This window comes from Dendropsophus ebraccatus, chromosome 14 (genome assembly GCF_027789765.1).
Source record: "Dendropsophus ebraccatus isolate aDenEbr1 chromosome 14, aDenEbr1.pat, whole genome shotgun sequence".
Classification (NCBI taxonomy): domain Eukaryota; kingdom Metazoa; phylum Chordata; class Amphibia; order Anura; family Hylidae; genus Dendropsophus; species Dendropsophus ebraccatus.
In genome coordinates, this window is record NC_091467.1 from 49,922,710 (window position 1) to 49,942,156 (window position 19,447).

The 19,447-nt window shown below is 44.8% G+C and overlaps 1 protein-coding gene across 4 annotated transcripts in view; it reads right to left on the minus strand.

Moving 5' to 3' along the window:
* Positions 1–19,447, minus strand: part of SYCP2 (synaptonemal complex protein 2) — a 123,312-nt gene that overhangs the window by 52,774 nt on the left and 51,091 nt on the right. For 3 of the 4 annotated variants that reach the window (XM_069953413.1, XM_069953414.1, XM_069953412.1), the window contains exons 16-25: positions 16,812–16,886; positions 16,196–16,345; positions 14,443–14,542; positions 7,618–7,742; positions 6,967–7,036; positions 6,784–6,841; positions 5,366–5,433; positions 4,243–4,604; positions 1,620–1,726; positions 621–657 (exon numbers count right to left, since the gene is read on the minus strand). In XM_069953413.1, the coding sequence (XP_069809514.1) occupies positions 621–657; positions 1,620–1,726; positions 4,243–4,604; positions 5,366–5,433; positions 6,784–6,841; positions 6,967–7,036; positions 7,618–7,742; positions 14,443–14,542; positions 16,196–16,345; positions 16,812–16,886 (1,152 nt within the window). The remainder of the gene's footprint in view (positions 1–620; positions 658–1,619; positions 1,727–4,242; positions 4,605–5,365; positions 5,434–6,783; positions 6,842–6,966; positions 7,037–7,617; positions 7,743–14,442; positions 14,543–16,195; positions 16,346–16,811; positions 16,887–19,447) is intronic. The other variant, XM_069953415.1, reaches the window with a different exon arrangement.

Here is a 19,447-nt window from a genome sequence, read left to right on the forward strand (position 1 = left end):
TGGACGCACGCCGGCGCGGAGGAGCAAGGAGTGGAGGCCAGAACAGGAAAGAAGCCCAGAAAGTTGCATGGGACCGGAGCTCCAAGAGGGAGAGAGACACTGCTGGGGAGCACTGTGAGAGGTGAGTAGGCTTTTTTTTTTTTTTAAATCCTTAATAGGGGGGGGGGGGATGCTGCACAGAGGGGGCTTTGTATATAGGGGATGCTGCACAGAGGGGCCGATGTATATGGGTGGATGCTGCATAGAGGGGGCTATTCATGGAGGGGATGCTGTACAGAGGGGCCTATATATGGGCTGATTGGTGGGCCCCAAGGATCATTTCCTCTGGTGAGCCCCAGGTACCCCAGTCCGACACTGGGCTGGCTGCAGTAATGGCTCTTTCTGTATACACAACTGTTTAGGATTTTTATCTTGGAGAACACCTGAAACCCCTAGGTGGACCCCCTTGGATTTCGAGGCGGTTCCCTGGAATCTGATTTGAGGTATACAACCATATGAGCACTACTTTAGGAGAGCACTGGCAGGCTGTGACAATGACGTTGATAACAAAACAATGTAATAACAAAAGCGAGTACAAGTGACACACTGACTAAAGAAAAAAATAGAACTAAAGATATAACCTTGCTGGTTTGCATGCTGTTCCTTTTTAGATTTTGCCTGAAATAGAATATTAAAAATGATTATATAAACGCCATCACCTACAGAAAGAGACATGGGGGGAGATGTGTCTTAGTTGGCCTTAGCAACCAATCAGATGCCACCTTTTATATTTCAAAGAATTTGTGAGGAATGAAAAGTGGAATCTTATTGGTTGCTAGGGGCAACTAAGACAATTCTACTTTAAAACCATGTTTGATAAATCTCCCCCATTATGTTTAAACTTGTACCATGCAAACCAAGTTACATGGTAACTTGAAATGGTACAAATGGTTATCGATATTCCCTCATTCAGAGATACTTGTCCTGTGTAAAAGTGCCAGCGATCAGTCGATGCATAGCAATGAGCACCAAACGCCCACTCATTGGTCGATTTGATCTTTTGTGCAGCTTGTGAAATCATTGTTATTGGTCGCACAAATGGCTGCATGATTAATCATGACTTGTATAGGCAACTGCAAGCGAGTGCACTCTGACGCCTATCAGGCCGTATGAAAATGCCCTAAGGTTGTGTTTACACGTGGCATTTTTGATGCACCTTTTTATATGTTTTTACAGCGATTCTGCCAGAATTGCAGCAAAAATTGTGTGTTTTTTCTCCCTGCAATGGCAGTCCGGGCACTGCACTCCGTGGCTGCTGAAACCACTCTATTGCTACAATCTGCCATATCCAGGCTTCAGTGATGGATCAGTGTAATTCTAGCGGATACTGGAGAGAGAGAGAGAGAGATAGATAGAGAGATAGATACTGTAGAGAGCTCCTGAAACCGCTCCACATTCTAAAACTGCTGAGCTGACATAAAAAGACAAAATAGCGGTCATTAAGAGGTAAAAGAAAATGCAAGAAAAGAAGTGAATATTATTGAAGTTATTATTAGTATTAGAACAGGCGCTGGGCTATAAAATCCTGTCCTAGGTATGCTTCCTATATATCAGAAGACAAATGAGGGCAATGCTCCTACCTGAAAGACACATCATTCTGTTTTTTTTTCACCGCTTCCTTTGAGTATTTGTTCTCTATGTTTTTCACTAATGTCTTAGCTACATCTTTACATTTGGCTTTTTCATTCTGTAAAATGTAGAATTCACATTAATTAATTTTTTTTTTCATTCCAGTAAAAGGGAACACATTTCAAAAGTTGTTGAGCTATGTATTTATGGGCTAAACCTAAAGGGGTTTTCCTATCTAAAGAAGTTCTTATCCACAGAATAGGGTATAACTGATAGGAGTTTGGTGCTTGGCAATGTTTGGTGGCCGCAGGGAGAATAAACAGAGATCTGACTATACACACGTCATGCACTATATTCTGGAACAACTGTCCCTGATCTCACCGCCTTTTATTTAAAGGAATTATCCAGTATTAGAAAAAAAACATAGCTGCTGTCTTTCTCAGTTTGTGTACAGTATTGCAGCTCAGTTCCACTGAAGTAGATAGGGCTTAAGGTGTTGTAGGAGAAATCACCGGCACTACTCCCTGTTAGTGGCTTGTACATAATATGCTGGCATGCAGTGTGGACTATGACTGGTCTGCAACGGGGGTGCTCCTCGCAAATCAGCAAATATGTGAACAGTCCAATGATTAGGAAAAAGATGAAGGCACTCACCCATACGTTGCAAGTATAAAATAATTCTAAGCTGTATGGCCACCTTAAGCCCCAATCAATAGGAAGAAAATTAGGGCACTCACCCATACGTTGCAAGTATGGTGCAACGTATGGGTGAGTGCCCTAATTTTCTTCCTATTGATTGGGGCTTAAGGTGGCCATACAGCTTAGAATTATTTTGGCCGAACACGGCGCTCATGGTGGTTTCGACCGCCAGTCTGTGGTGTATAAGGCCCCCCTGATCAACCAAAGATAGATGTTGATGGTAATCGGGGTTGGCCGCAGACCCCTTTGTTGAGAAATACAGCATTCTTGCTGCACACCCCTACCCTCTCTCCCGAAAGAGAACATAGGAACGGTGGACACAGCAGCTAGCCAGGCAGGTGAAGGACAGCCAACAGGCGGGTGACGATCATTTGGCTATTAGTTATTGAAAGTGTATGGGGCCTTAATGCGAATGTACCATTAGGTACATCACTGTGCTTTTTCTTACCTTAATTGATCGTTGGCTTGGCGCTGGTCTTTTCCCAAGGACTGGCCCGCCCCGGAGCACTGGGGGCAGTGCCGCTGCTCCCCGTGTGGCGATATCCCCTCCCCTCTGTGACATGGCTCCTAGAGCCCGGCGGCGCTTAAAGGACAAGTGCCATGAAAAACTTTTTCCCAGTAATTGAAGCACATTACAAAGTTATATAACTGTGTAATGTGCTTCAATCACCTCTCGGCCTCCCTTCCCTGTCTTTTCCCCCCTCCATCCCCCAGCAGGAAGTGTCCTAACTCACACAGACCTGATTACTGTCGTCACCGTCACCAAGCTCTTCTCTCAGCTCCTTCTCCTGTTACACTAGCCTCCCCCCTCCCCTGCCTTGTCAGGTGACAGGCTTGCTCAGCTCCCATTGGCTGAACAACTGCAAGCCATCACTTGTCACATGTCACTTGCTTATCTTCCCTCAGACTGACTCCAGCACATAGGCAGCTCCCCCCTCCCCTCATACCCTCTCTCCTGCTGCCATGGACTCAGTGAAGGAGTCATGTCACTAGAGAAGATAAGCTGAGCAAGCAGAGTCACCTGACAAGGAGGGGAGGGGGAGGCTGGTGTAACAGGACCTAGAGCAGCCCTCCTGCTGATGACTCATCCTCACAAGAAGGAGCTGCCTGGTGACGGTGACGACAGTCATTAGGTCTGTGTGAGTCAGGACACTTCCTGGTGGAGGGTGGAGGGGGGAAAAGACAGGGAAGGGAGGCAGATAGGTGATTGAAGCATATTACAGAGTTATATAACTTTGTAATGTGCTTCAATTACTGGGAAAAAGTTTTTCATGGCACTTGTCCTTTGTAAAAAAAAAAAAGGACTGCGCCATCAGCATCCCCGCATTAATCGATTAAGTTAAAAAAAAGCGCAGTGATGTACCTGAAGGTACATTTGCTTTAAGTTGTAATACCACACACAGACTGGGTGGTACACAAAGACTGGGGTCATAATGGAACCATGTGACCTGGTGTATTATCAGTTGCTGAGCTAATGGGATTATACTGCTGGGTTTCTTCATGTCCTCCTATGTAGATATCCTAGCTCAAAAAATGTTATAGATAGTTTAGAAGAGGTGTCCTAAAAGCTTCTAAAGGTGTTCCAATATTTTTCTCTAAATAGTGTACACATGTATACAGATATAACTGGACTCCCCTTAATGTGTATCTAAACATTTTTTTTTTCACAAAATTCTGTGCAGATGCATCAGAATAATTTAGACTTTTAAAGTCATACAATTGATATATATACAGTGAAAGCTGTGGGTGAATATATCAAACCCCATTCGTTTGACTAGTGTACTTTGAGCCATCACTTGGTTGGTACACTACGCCTTTTTGTTTTACAGGTAAGAAAACTGCACTTATTCTGTGTTTCTAAGCCACAGCATCCAGGAAAAAAGGCAATACTCTACAGCAGGCTTAGACATTATGTGAACAGGGCCTAAACCTTACCAGATTTTTCTCTGGGTCTTTACACTTTGTTACATATCGGGAGCTCTTTGACTTTTCTACCGCTGTGATCTCATTCTTTGTTCTTTCTAACTCAGGATTCTTAGGGCGTAAATACAAATCTGTCCTTTTGCTAAAGGACGTTTCTGTGCTTAAGAAACTGTCATTACTCTTTGGTTTTATGGTCCTTTCCTTGACCTCTGTCATTGTCTGATATACTTGCTTGGTGCTTTTACTTAGATCTAAAGCCTTTGCCTTAGTCTTTTTAGAAGTTATAACTTTTTCCACAGGGTTCTGTGCAGCCTTTTTATCCTCAACTACAGAACAGAATGTCTGTCCTTTATCTGCATTATCACAAGCTTTTTCTGGAAGCAGAGAAATTAAAACACAATAGGTTATGATTTATACTCGATTAAAATAGAAATACCACAAAAACATAAAAAAAAAGTAACACTTGCTTAGTATACTGACGTTACACTATAATAACAGCACTACTCTCATAAACAATAATGACCATCTAAACTCTATAGAAAAACTGTCTCTGTAATGTTAGGCAGAATTGAATTGCTTCTATAGTTCTTCCAGTGATCACAGGGCTGGACTAGCACTTCGCCTGCTCATCAAGGAAGCAGTCAGGGTAGTCTGGTACTGCTGGATAACCCTGACTGCAGACTATAAAAGGTCCTTTAACACACACAGATATGTGACAGATTTTTAAAGCCAAAGCCAGAAATGGATTTGAAAATAGAAGAAACCTCATTTTTTCTGATGTGACCGGTTCTTTGTTTATAGTCTGTTCCTGGCTTTGGTTTAAAAAAATCTGTCAGATATCTGTGTGTAAAAGGACCCTAAGACACATTCTTTAGCACTTTTTAGCAAGATATTTTCAAGCTTAAAATTGCTAAATAATCACTTTTGATACTATGACAAGTGAGGCTGTGTTCAGACACACAGGAACAGAAGCTGAGCTGCAGTTACAGGTTGCCACCACTACACAGTGGACAGAGACAAGCTTCACTCACTGGACTGTGCAGGTGCTGAACACCTGATGTTAAGTTATCCTCATTTGCCTAGAAAACCTATTTAATAGTAACTGTATGTAACACTTTATCAGCCATACATTTACCTTTTTGACGTGTACACATTGAATGCCTTTTGTTCACACCCAAATATTTCTCTGTTAGTCCAGGCAACCTATAATCGATAATGCAGAGTAAGTGGGGAAGGATGTACTAAATGACAACAGGTTGGATTGATAAACTCATTGTCACTGAAATCCATAAAAACATACCCATCTGGCAGAGCAAAAAACTATCGTAACTTATTTTATTGCCGTGGCCATGAAACTTTAAGAACACTTGTCCAAAATATTTACAATATTCCTCAAATTAAATAGGATTATTATATGATAACAAACAATAGTTTTATAGTGATGCAGGTCTGGGATTTGCAAAATCATCAAATTAGCTTCTCCTTAAGGCCCCATGCATATGTCCGGTAAATTTATGCAGAATTCTTAGCAGGAAATCCATATAAATTTCTTAACCCATAGGGTTCTATCTGGCACAGGCACCCTTCAGGATTTTTCCTTAAGGATGTCCATGTCGGAAAAAAGGTCAGGAAATTAAGTGCCCATAGAATCCTATGATTCTGGAAACTGGAATTCTGGACAGCTCCGGGTGCACTGCTAGCCAGCCAGGGCCAGAGCTAGCACCCTTTATGTGCCGTTGGGTGCTGCGCCTGAAGATCCATTGGCTACCCATGCTGTCAATCACTCTTCTGACCAGAGGCAGCATTATGCGTTGGGCCACAACAGGCCGCGCTCTCCCCAGCGTCCTGTCACGCCAGCAGATAAGACAGACAGACAGAGAACCTACGTTGGAGAGCTGTGCTGCTGCCATGCAGCAGGTAAGTATGTATTTTAATTATTTTTTTCCCTTCCCATTTTTACATTAAAGAAATACTGACTATTTCCTGAAGCCTCCTGAAAGACTTCCTGATCAGTACATGGTCAAAGACGTGTACATAGAGCCTTAGGCTCAGAAAGGTATTCTGGGAACCAAAAATATTAAAAAAAATCCCTGGGGGCTGGTAAAATCATCCTCCCCTGCGGAGGTCTGCCTTACACAGAATCAAGTTCAGCGCCCCCCTTTCTTACTGCTCACTGCGACTTCTGAGACAAGATGTCCTTCCGAGACATCTGTACCAGGGCACTAGAAGGTGCTGGGCCTGCAGCTGCAGAGGACGGGGTTAGGTGAGTATCATTTATTTCTTATTTAAACAATCTCCACAACATATAAAAATAATATAATAACAGAACAGCCCATTAAGATTTTTGCTGTGAAATCAATATAGAACAGATTGAATAAATGGTGCAAAAAATGCACCACCAAACTGCTCCTATTATAAAGGCTACAACAGAAGCATATTTCTATCCAATACACATTAATCATTTATATATCTACAATAGGCTTCATGTATCTATTTCACAATACATAAATGTTTCACTTAAAATATTTTCGCTCAAAATATTTAGATACATACAAAACTGCATTTTTTCCAGTAGTAAATTGTGTGTCAGGCACAATCTCTATTTGCTCGTCTGGAAGAAAAAAATTACAGAAAGTTTCCATGCAATTTAATAATGTAACAATGTTGTATATGAGTAGATGTATGTGGTGATGGTGGTTTTGTGTAATAAAACTCATGTATAATACCAGTCTTTACCTCCTTTTGAAAGTTGACCTTCGCTCTCATTGGAATGGACTGTTCTTTTGTCAGGAGCTGTAATTCTCTGCTAAGCATACAAAGTGGTTAATTTCCATAAAACAGCTTCAGAGACAGGCTGCCTAGTAAAGTCACACAATGCAGCTGCCTGTTGTATTACCTGCACAATCAGGCAGCTATTGGCCACTGGATGTGGTTGTGACTAAAGATGAGCGAACCTGCCGAGGTTCGGGTTCGTATGAACCTGAACTCTCGGCGTCTGATTCCCACTGTCTGCAGCCTCCGTGAAGAGGGTGGATACAGCCGGAGGACCGCCTGGAAAACTGGTATACAGCCTATGGTTATGGCTGTATCCCAGTTTTCCAGGCGGTCCTCCGGCTGTATTCACCCTCTTCACGGAGGCTGCAGACAGTGGGAATCAGACGCAGAGAGTTCAGGTTCATACGAACCCGAACCTCGGCAGTTTCGCTCATCTCTAGTTGTGACTTCATCCACATGCTTCAGGGGTATTGTGTGACTTTGTCCTTATGGTTGTTGTTTATTGGCATAACTCTAACTAAATACTCATTTGATCCATTAACAACCTAAGTGTTCACAGCCAAGCAATGGCTCACAGACCCCCAAGAACTATAATAACATTTAAACACAAACCTTCATTGGTGCAATTTGCTTAGTGTGTCCTGTGCAGTCCTTTATGTTTGTAATGGGAGTGGAGCTTCGTTTAGTTGAGTTTGTCATTTCTAGAGGTACTTTTCTTCTTCCTCGCTCCAATGTTGCTGTAAAACATTACATTATATACTCCTTTCTGCCATACTATGCCATTGTGCTGGTAATTTATATAGTACACTACTGCAATTGGCATTTGGGAGAGTAAGGACTATGGAAGCTATGGGTTTGCACAGTGCTAGTGCTAGATGTTAGAATAAATATAGAAATTAACAGCAGCATCAGCCCTGAACCCTAACCAATGAACAGGGTGCACTGGGGGGGGGGGGGGGGGGGGGGATGATTTACACAGTGCACTACTGTAAATGTCATGTGAAGAAGAAGGGATTACTGAGTGTATTTGCAAGCCTTGGTGCTAAGAAAAGGAGAAAGCCTTTTTCTTGTATGGGCAGTGGAGATTGTCTGGGGGCCCACAGCTTGCAAGTACACAGCCCAGTTATTCCTCTCACTCTTGCTCTACTTCTCCCACAGGGAACCCATGGTATGCCCCACCCTCACTCCCTGTGTTCTGTCTTGCTCAGGCTGTTACTAGAGACAACTTTCCCCTGATAACAAGCAGTAACCAGCAGACTGCAGAGAAGGGAGACACTTAGTGGCCAAGACATTATAGTTGTTTTTCTGGGGTAGGGAGTAATTTTTAATACATTTAGTGATTTACAAATATGTAAGTAATTACATAGGATAGCACAAGGCAGGAAGGTACTTTATAAAACAGCGATAATTTAAATGATGCTTTAATGGGAAAATATGCATCAATAATTGACACGTCACAAAACATTATTGTGAACTGTGCCGATTTCTCTCAATTTATAAAGTATGGGTTTCATGCTGTTTTCATGCAATTTTTGATACATACTGTAATGTATCCATAGGCTTTTACTGTGAAAAAATATATAGGAAAACATCGGTCCTACTGGCATGCATGTTACTGTTTACACGTGCAATAGACATACATCTGCTTGCTCGACTCTTTTTCTGTAACCATGACAGACTTTAATGCAAAGGGCAATGAAAAACTTAGCCACAGCTTCAATGTACGGTATAGGGAATTGGTATGTCAGTGGAAAATCCTTTCCCCCTAAAGGTGATGTTAGCAGATCAGGCGTTTATGGTATAGTATATCCAGCCCCTCTGCTGCCACCAATGGCTATGTAGCTGTGTTGTGAACTGCAGGGCTGTAAAAGTCCTTTCTGGGTTACATATAGCTAATGCAGCATTAACAATATGGAGCCTTCATTAACGTCCATTGTAATGCATATTAGCATTAGTCATGGATAGCAGCCTGTGTCACTAGTGTAGCAGAGGGAGCAGTGATTGACAGTTATTCCTGCCTGCTCTGCTACACTGTGCCACAGCTGCTGCACTACTGCCACAGACAGCCTCCCTAATGTCTATTCTAATGTTAATATGCATTAGATATTGACATTAAGGAAGGCTCAGTATCTGCATGCATTTATCAATATGTAACTGTGCCAGGACCAGGGCTTGTGCAGCCCTGCAGTTTGCTACTAAGCCATTATTGGCAGTAGTGGGGACATCTCACCCCTTACTTCTGCCATTCAATGTAAAACTGTTTAAAAAGAATGTTATATTACAAAGTTATTATATAATTTGTATTCCCCTTTAATGTAAGCTTGAGCTAAAGAAGTTTAAAAAACTAGGATTTCAGAAGATTACATTTTCAGTCATCTGATTGAAGAGAACATATGTTATACTTTTGGTTATGTGAAGTTAGGAAAAGCTGATAAGATGAAAATTGTACAATAAGGACAAGTACACATCCGGTAAATATGAGGACAAGTACAATAAGAGAGGAGGTAACATTACATACACTACTGTTCAAAAGTTTGGGGTCACATTGAAATGTCCTTATTTTTGAAGGAAAAGCACTGTACTTTTCAATGAAGATAACTTTAAACTAGTCCTAACTTTAAACAAATACACTCTATACATTGCTAATGTGGTAAATGACTATTCTAGCTGCAAATGTCTGGTTTTTGGTGCAATATCTACATAGGTGTATAGAGGCCCATATAGAGGCCCATTTCCAGCAACTATCACTCCAGTGTTCTAATGGTACAATGTGTTTGCTCATTGGCTCAGAAGGCTAATTGATGACTAGAAAACCCTTGTGCAATCATGTTCACACATCTGAAAACAGTCTAGCTCGTTACAGAAGCTACAAAACTGACCTTCCTTTGAGCAGATTGTGTTTCTGGAGCATCACGTTTGTGGGGTCAATTAAACGCTCAAAATGGCCAGAAAAAGAGAACTTTCATCTGAAACTCGACAGTCTATTCTTGTTCTTAGAAATGAAGGCTATTCCATGCGAGAAATTGCTAAGAAATTGAAGATTTTCTACAACGGTGTGTACGACTCCCTTCAGAGGACAGCACAAACAGGCTCTAACCAGAGTAGAAAAAGAAGTGAGAGGCCGTGTTGCACAACTAAGCAAGAAGATAAGCACATTAGAGTCTCTAGTTTGAGAAACAGACGCCTCACAGGTCCCCAACTGGCATCTTCACTAAATAGTACCCGCAAAACACCAGTGTCAACATCTACAGTGAAGAGGAGGCTGCGGGATTTTGGGCTTCAGGGCAGAGTGGCAAAGAAAAAGCCATATCTGAGACTGGCCAATAAAAGAAAAAGATTAAGATGGGCAAAAGAACACAGACATTGGACAGAGGAAGACTGGAAAAAAGTGTTGTGAACAGATGAATCCAAGTTTGAGGTGTTTGGATGTAACGCCCGGAGTAGTGGATCCACTGGACCGGCACCAGCGATGGCACAAACCTCACCAGGGAGCGGAGTCTAAGGGGCCGCTGGTTTTCACCAGAGCCCGCCGCAAGGCGGGATGGACTTGCTGCGGCAGGCGACCCCCAGGTCGCTACCCCTGGCTTGGTTGCTGGTGTCGGCAGGCGAGGCGTGGCAGAAGATGGCACAGGCAATAGTCTGCAGATGAGAGAGCACGTGACAGGCTGGACACGGGAACAGGTGGCGTGACAGGGAAACAGGAACCAGGAACGAGGACTTGGGACCAGGTAACGGACAGGACTCAGGAACAGGGACTTGGGACCAGGTAACGGACAGGACACAGGAACAACAGGGAGCTGGGCCAAACGCTATGGGAAGCATGTAGAGGCTCCAACCCTAAGGACAGGGCATGCTGGGATTTATAGGGGAGTGATTGGTGACACTAACCAATTAGGAGCGCACTGCCCCTTTAAATCTGAGACAGCCGGCGCGCGCGCGCCCTAGGAGGCGGGGACGCGCGCGCCGGCCGGCACAGACCGCGACATGCACGGAGGAGAGGTGAGGCGCCCCAGGGGCCGAAGCAGCAGCAGCGCCGGGTCCCTACACAAGGACCCCGGCGGCTGCACGGGACAGGAGGCGGTCGCGGCGGCAACCCGGAACGCGGGAAGCCGCCGCGGCCGTGACAGTACCCCCCCCCTTTGGCCTCCCCCTCTTTCTTGCCTGCAAATGGCACAGGAAGCCACAAAGTCTTTGACATCTTGGGATAGGCTGGGCCACCAGTAGTGGCGAGAGATCCGTTGGCCGGTCTTACGGACTCCAGGGTGCCCGGCCTCCAACGAGGAATGTCCCCACTTCAAAATACCTCTTCGAAGCGCAGGGTGAACATGAGTCTTTCCGGGGGGTACTCTCTGAAGAGTGGAGGTGACGACTGGTACTAGGCGATCAGGCGGTAAAACGTGGCAAGGGACTGTGGGTCTGTGGACGAGGACCTTCTGTAAGTTCTTTCGGTGGTGAGAGGACACGACCTTAGTCTTGGGTACGGGGAGAGGGTACACCTCGGCAGAGAAGGCATCCGCCGAGTCTTGGTCTTCTGCCGGTAGGCCGGATAGAGGCTTGGCCGGGACAGGAAATGACATAATACACTTGGTCTGAGGTGACTTGAGACACTGGTGGGAACAGTCCTGACCCCAACTGAGAATCTCCCCGGTTCTCCAGTCCAGCTGAGGGGCATGTTCTTGTAGCCACGGGAGTCCCAGGAGGACCGCGGGGGAAGAATGGGGCAGGACGTAGAAGGATATCTCTTCTTGATGTAAAGGACCCACCTGGAGGACTAAAGATGCGGTCTGGTAGTACACACGGTCGGTAAGAATTTCGCCCGTGACCGAGGAGATAGTCAGGGGCCTGGCTAGTCGGGTCACGGGTAGCCGCCATCTTTGGACCAATGTTGCCGCAATAAAACTGCCTGCTGAGCCAGAATCGAGGAAGGCAGTAGTCTGATGATTTTGTCCTGAGGGAGTCCGGATGGAAACTGGCATAGACAGACTTGGAAAGGTGGCATTCACACCTAGGGACACCTGTCCCACCGGACCTAGGTGCGAGCATTTTCCGGATGTTTGGGGACGTAGGGGACATCCCAGCCGGAAGTGATCGGAACCACCGCAATAGAGACAGAGATTCCGCTCCAGGCGCCGGATTCTTTCATCAGGCGTCAGGTGAGCCCGTTCCACCTGCATAGGAATCTCAGGAGAGGGTTGGGACATCGAAAGGTCAGGATTCTGGAAAACCGGCGCCAGCTGGGGATGGCGACGGGAACGGGTTAGTAAATGTTCATGCCGAACCTCCTCCTCCCTCTCCGAAAAACGAGTATCAACTCGGGTGGCCAGTAGAATGAGTTCGTTCAGGGAGGTAGGCAGGTCTCGGGCAGCGAGCACGTCTCTCACTCGACTAGACAGACCCTTCTTGAAGGTGGCCAATAGGGCGGCCTCGTTCCAGTCCAATTCAGCTGCCAGGGTGCGGAACTGGATGGCGTAGTCACCAACAGAGGAGCTGCCTTGAGAGAGGTTGAGGAGAGCAGTCTCGGCTGAAGAAGCACGGGCAGGTTCCTCAAAGACGGAGCGAAACTCGAATAGGAAGGCCCGGAGATTGGCAGCAACAGGATCATCACGGTCCCACAGTGGCGTGGCCCAGGCCAGGGCTCTACCTTCCAATAGGCTGATGATGAAAGCCACTTTAGAGCGCTCGGTGGAAAACTGACTACTCAAAAGTTCAATGTGCATGGTGCACTGAGTCAAGAATCCTCTGCACAACTTAGAGTCCCCAGAGTACTTGCTTGGGAGGGCCAGTCGGAGTGAAGAAGAAGCGTCAGGAGGTGGTGTGCGCTGGGCAGTAGTCTGCTGCTGTAAGGCGGCAGTGAGTTGCTGGATCTGCTGTGACTGTTTCTGGATTTGTTGAGCCTGTTGCGCGACCACTCTGGCGACGTCACGGAGATCAGGCACCTCGCCGGGATCCATGGTTGGAGCCTACTGTAACGCCCGGAGTAGTGGATCCACTGGACCGGCACCAGCGATGGCACAAACCTCACCAGGGAGCGGAGTCTAAGGGGCCGCTGGTTTTCACCAGAGCCCGCCGCAAGGCGGGATGGACTTGCTGCGGCAGGCGACCCCCAGGTCGCTACCCCTGGCTTGGTTGCTGGTGTCGGCAGGCGAGGCGTGGCAGGAGATGGCACAGGCAATAGTCTGCAGATGAGAGAGCACGTGACAGGCTGGACACGGGAACAGGTGGCGTGACAGGGAAACAGGAACCAGGAACGAGGACTTGGGACCAGGTAACGGACAGGACTCAGGAACAGGGACTTGGGACCAGGTAACGGACAGGACACAGGAACAACAGGGAGCTGGGCCAAACGCTATGGGAAGCATGTAGAGGCTCCAACCCTAAGGACAGGGCATGCTGGGATTTATAGGGGAGTGATTGGTGACACTAACCAATTAGGAGCGCACTGCCCCTTTAAATCTGAGACAGCCGGCGCGCGCGCCCTAGGAGGCGGGGACGCGCGCGCCGGCCGGCACAGACCGCGACATGCACGGAGGAGAGGTGAGGCGCCCCAGGGGCCGAAGCAGCAGCAGCGCCGGGTCCCTACACAAGGACCCCGGCGGCTGCACGGGACAGGAGGCGGTCGCGGCGGCAACCCGGAACGCGGGAAGCCGCCGCGGCCGTGACATTGGATCACAAAGAAGAACATTTGTGAGACGCAGAACAAATGAAAAGATGCTGGAAGAATGCCTGACGCCATCTGTTAAGCATGGTGGAGGTAATGGGATGGTCTGGGGTTGCTTTGGTGCTGGTAAGGTGGGAGATTTGTACAGGGTAAAAGGGATTCTTAATAAGGAAGGCTATCACTCTGCAACTCCATGCCATACCCAGTGGACAGCGATTGATTGGAGCCAATTTCATCCTACAACAGGACAATGACCCTAAACACACCTCCAAATTGTGCAAGAACTATTTACAGCAGAAGCAGGCAGCTGGTATTCTATCAGTAATGGAGTGGCCAGCGCAGTCACCAGATCTGAACCCCATTGAGCTGTTGTGGGAGCAGCTTGACCGTATGGTACGCCAGAAGTGCCCATCCAACCAATACAACTTGTGGGAGCTGCTTCTAGAAGCGTGGGGTGCAATTTCTCCAGCTTACCTCAACAGATTAATAGCTAGAATGCCAAAGGTGTGCAATGCTGTAATTGCTGCAAAAGGTGGATTCTTTGACGAAAGCAAAGTGTGATGTAAAAACAATGTTATTTCAAATACAAATCATTATTTCTAACCGTGTCAATGTCTTGACTCTATTTTCTATTCATTTCACAACGTATAGTGGTGGTGAAGAAGTGTGACTTTTCATGGAAAACACAAAATTGTTTGGGTGACCCCAAACCTTTGAACGGTAGTGTAATTCTACATTACAAGCAACTAAAAAAAAATATGTCAAGTCATTTGACTCACCAGATTTTCTTGACACTGAAGAATTTAATTTATTCGTTCCACAAGCCACAGATATACTCATTGAAGCTTCTGAAACTTTACTTCGACTTGGAGTGACCAACTAAATATACAGCAGCACAGAACACGCCAAGTTTTACTTGTGAAGGTTATTAGCAATATAAAGTCACAACTTTTGTAAACAGTAACTGACTTGTGTGTTATTCTTTTTCTACAACACACACAGTGAGAGGCCTGTAAGGGCCCTATTCCACCGGACGATTATCGTTTGCATAATCGTTAACTATTAACAATCTCAAACGACCGCTATTGCGAAAGACCTGAAAACGTTCACTCATTTCCATGGAACGATAATCGTTACATGATCGTAATTGCGATAGTTTTTTCTTCGCTATTTATTCGCTATTGCGTTCGTATCTATTGCGAACGACCGAACGATGTCTTATTCAATGCGAACGATTTGCAAACGAGCAACGATAAAAATAGGTCCAGGTCTTATAAAGCAATCAACGATTTCTCGTTCGGTCGTTAATCGTTAACTGCATTTCAACCGAATGATTATCGTTTAGATTCGAAGGATTTAACGATAATCTGAACGATAATCGTCGGTGTAATAGGGCCCTATGTCAAGCCCAGATTGGCAGCCTGTATACCAAGTTCCCAGCTTGTCATTACAGCTATGATTTCTCTGAAATGTCACAATGTTCGGGCAGCATAGAACAGGTGACAGCTTATCTTTATTAAGGGTTGCCTCACAATTAAAAGGGTATTCCGGTACCAGAATCTTTTTAAAATAAAACTATCACACCAAGATATTTAACTTACTATTGTATTGTCTTGATACAACATCTTGTGGCTGGATCTTGTCTCAAAACATGGAGTGGGTGGGTGCATATCCTGATCATTTCATATGAAGTCTAATAACTGTACAATGTTGCCTTGATTTCATTCGCACAAAATGATGGGGATATGCGTCCACCATCTCCATGTTTTGGGAGGTCTACCATTAAGAAGTACAATAGACCCTTTACGGCTAAAATTGACTGTACACAACCTGCATCCCTCCAGCTTCCATGAAACTTTAATTTCCATTATGCATGGACAGAATTAAGGGAATTGAAGTTTTGTAACAGCTGGGGGGTTGCAGGTTGTGTACCACTACTTTAAATGGAATCTGTCTGCTGTAGATTATGCTAAGCACTCAAGGCTCAAGGAAGTGTTGCTGAGCCACAGCATGCATACTTCCTCTCTTCTCCACCCTTCGGAAAAATCCTGAAGTGTTTCAGTATTCAATGAAACCCTATGGGTCAGGAAATCCTGACAGGAATTTTTGATAAGGAAAACTGCCAGATTTGATGGGGGCTTTCCTGCTTTATATGATTAATGTACAGGGCTCGGTTTAAGGGACTGAGCCCTGTACGTCAATCAGTCAAAGAACTAATCATGTACCAGCTGATTTAAATGACAAACAAATTAAAAATTCTTAACTGAACAGTGACATTATATACATTTTTTTCAAAACCTGAGGTGATTCTGAAGTGGCTAACTATAACAAAACTGTACATTGTTTATGGGTAATGGCTACTCTTTGGCCGACTACTGCTTACGTTATACTAAATTCTATCACAGTGAAATCACATTCCAGCCTGAAATCAAAATATGTAATTATATTTCTTTTAGCAACAGCAAGCATCCATTTTCACTTTTATTAGTATTCACCAGGCCCTGATTATACATTAGGCCTCAGAGATGTTACCTTGGCAAGTTCACTGGAGTTGTCCTCTTTGCAAACTTGCTGCTTAATAACTGGTGTAGATAATTGAGGCAGTTTTTTCATATCCGCATCGCTTGTATCAATCACTTCCCTCAAAGAAGCGAAGGATCCCTGACTTTCTGGAATAACAACCTAACACAAGTTCAATGGTCATCAAAAAACTAATAAAAAGTTAATCTGTCTTTCGCCTTTAAAGAACTGAAAACTTCACTATGTTCCTTATTCTATTCCCTTATTATATATAAAAAAGATACAGATTATATTGAAAAAAAATTATATAATAAACAGATACAGATAATATAATTATTTTTTTTTTGATGAATGCTTGAATATAAATGTACAATTTTTGGCTTTCACTGAGGGGCCATGGTGAAGCTTGTCATTTTTGGTAAATTAAGTAATTTACAAATATGTACAAAGGTACAACCATTTAAAAGGAATGTGTCACCTATATTTTTTTTCACTGATTAGAATCGGGTACAAAAACTTGTATTCTAATTTGTTTCTATTTTCTGTCTGTAAAGCAAGTTACTAAAAAAATGTTATTAAATACCATAAATATCTCTGCACACAGCTAATGTGATAGAAATACTATTACCTGGGATCCACTTTCATCAAAAACTATATGCACCGCAGTTTTTGCTATTGATATAGTCTGCTTCTTCACAAAACCCTGTAGACAATAAATTAATATGTAAACAAGAGATTGGTGGGCACCAGAATTAGGACCATATTACGTGGCCCAACATTTAATGTAGCCGAGCAGCGATCTTCATGCTCCCCAGTGTCCTTCTAGCTTCTTCCTACTCACCGCAGCTGCTGCTGGCACTTCTGATCCCGTCTCTGAAATAACAGGCTGCTCAGCCAATGACTTGCTGAGACGAGACAGTGCCTTGGCCACTGAGTAGTTGAGTGGCCTGTCACTGCACAGATGGCTTCAGACTTGCCAGTGGCTGCTTGCCTGTGGGGGAGAAGCTAGAGGTACACCGGGGAGTGTGGAGAGGTAAGGTTTTATTATTTCACTTTACATATTGATTAGCCATCGGATACGCATTACTAGGGCTGGGCAATAATGGCCTAAATGGCCCTGAGGCAGAGAGAGCAGTGTATGGTGAAGTAAGGAGGTCTCAACCGATACCTGTCCCCCTGAAGCCACTGTACTGTATGTGCAGGAGAGGGAGGGCCAGGGCACACCGTGCACTACTTAACTGTGCGTGCAGCTTCCAGAGCTGCCATCTAAGAGGAGAGAGCCGACTGGCAGCAGCAGTACTGGGCACACATTGAGGGGTGAGCTACCGCCTGGATGCAGCCTGTCAGAGATATCCAGCCTTCTCCGTCAGCCCCCAGCAGCAGGATCTCCCATCCCTTGCCCTGCGCCAGTCAATGTGCACCCTGGCTGGGATCTGGAGGTGAACAGGAGGATCAACACACCCCCTCCCCCGTGCACTCTACATTTCTGGTAAAGCATTTGTGAAAAGGGGAACATGTGGGGTGTTCTGCCTGCATTGGTCCATTTTAACTTTTGTATGTAATTCATTTTGAAGCCACGTTCACACAACGTTACTTTTTCTACTAATCACGGCCGTTCCACTGCAGTCAGAGGAAATCCCTAGCGGCTGCAGGAAAAACTGCCATGCGGCCGCACAACACTGAAGGTTCACACAATGGAAAGTGCCCTCTGTTCATTGTGTACTATGATGAATTGACGGCTGAGTCACAGAACGGCCGGTGTCTCACGTAGTGTGAACCCAGCCTGAAACTGCATAATTACTGCCTGCTATACAGGTATACTTTATTGCTGGCCATCTGTGGCTGGGACCTAGTAGCGGGACACCCTCACTTTATTGGAGGCAGTGGTATATACAGTCATATGAAAAAGTTTGGGCACCCCTATTAATCTTAATCATTTTTAGTTATCAAAATTTGGGTTTTTGCAACAGCTATTTCAGTTTGATATATTTTATAACTCATGGACACAGTAATATTTCAGGATTAAAATGAAGTTTATTGTACTCACAGAAAATGTGTAATATGCATTTAAACTAAATTTGATAGGTGCAAAAGTATGGGCACCTCAACAGAAAAGTGACATTAATATTTAGTAGATCCTCCTTTTGCAAAAATCACAGCCTCTAGTCGCTTCCTGTAGGTTTGAATGAGTTCCTGGATCCTGGATAAAGGTATTTTTGACCATTCCTCTTTACAAAACAATTCCAGTTCAGTTTAGTTTGATGGTCGCCGAGCATGGACAGCCGCTTCATCCCACAGATGTTCAATGATATTAAGGTCTGGGGACTGAACATTCCTGAACATTGTAATTGTTCCTCTGCATGAATGCGAGTAGATTTGGAGCGGTGTTTTGGATCATACTCTTGATGAAATATCCATCCCCGGCGTAACTTCAACTTCGTCACTGATTCTTGAACATCATTCTCAAGAATCTGCTGATACTAAGTGGAATCCATGCGACCCTCAACTTTAACAAAATTCCCGGTGCCGGCATTGGCCACACAGCCCCAAAGCATGATGGAACCTCCACCAAATTTTACAGTGGGTAGCAAGTGTTTTTCTTGGAATGCTGTGTTTTTTTGCCGCCCTGAATACAGCCTTTTTGTATGACCAAACAACTCAATCTTTGTTTCATCAGTCGACAGGACCTTCGTCCAAAATAAAACTGGCTTGTCCCAATGTGCTTTTGCATCCCTCAGGTGACTCTGTTTGTGGTGTGCTTGCAGAAATGGCTTCTTTCGCATCACTCTCCCATACAGCTTCTTCTCGTGCTGTATTGTTGACCGATGCACAGTGACACCATCTGCAGCAAGATGATGCTGCAGGTCTTTGGAGGTGGTCTGTGGATTGTCCTTGACTGTTCTCACCATTCTTCTTCTCTGCCTTTCTGATATTTTTCTTGGCCTGCCACTTCTGGGCTTAACAAGAACTATCCCTGTGGTCTTCCATTCCCTTACTATGTTCCTCACAGTGGAAACTGACAGGTTAAATCTCTGAGACAACTTTCTGTATCCTTCCCCTGAACAACTATGTTGAACAATCTTTGTTTTCAGATCATTTGAGAGTTGTTTTGAGGAGCCCATGATGCCACTCTTCAGAGGAGATTTAAATAGGAGAACACCTTAAATACAGTGGTGCCTTGGATTACGAGCATAATTCGTTCTGGGACGGTGCTTGTAATCCAAATCCTCTCCTAAACCAAAGCAAATTTTCCCATAAGAAATC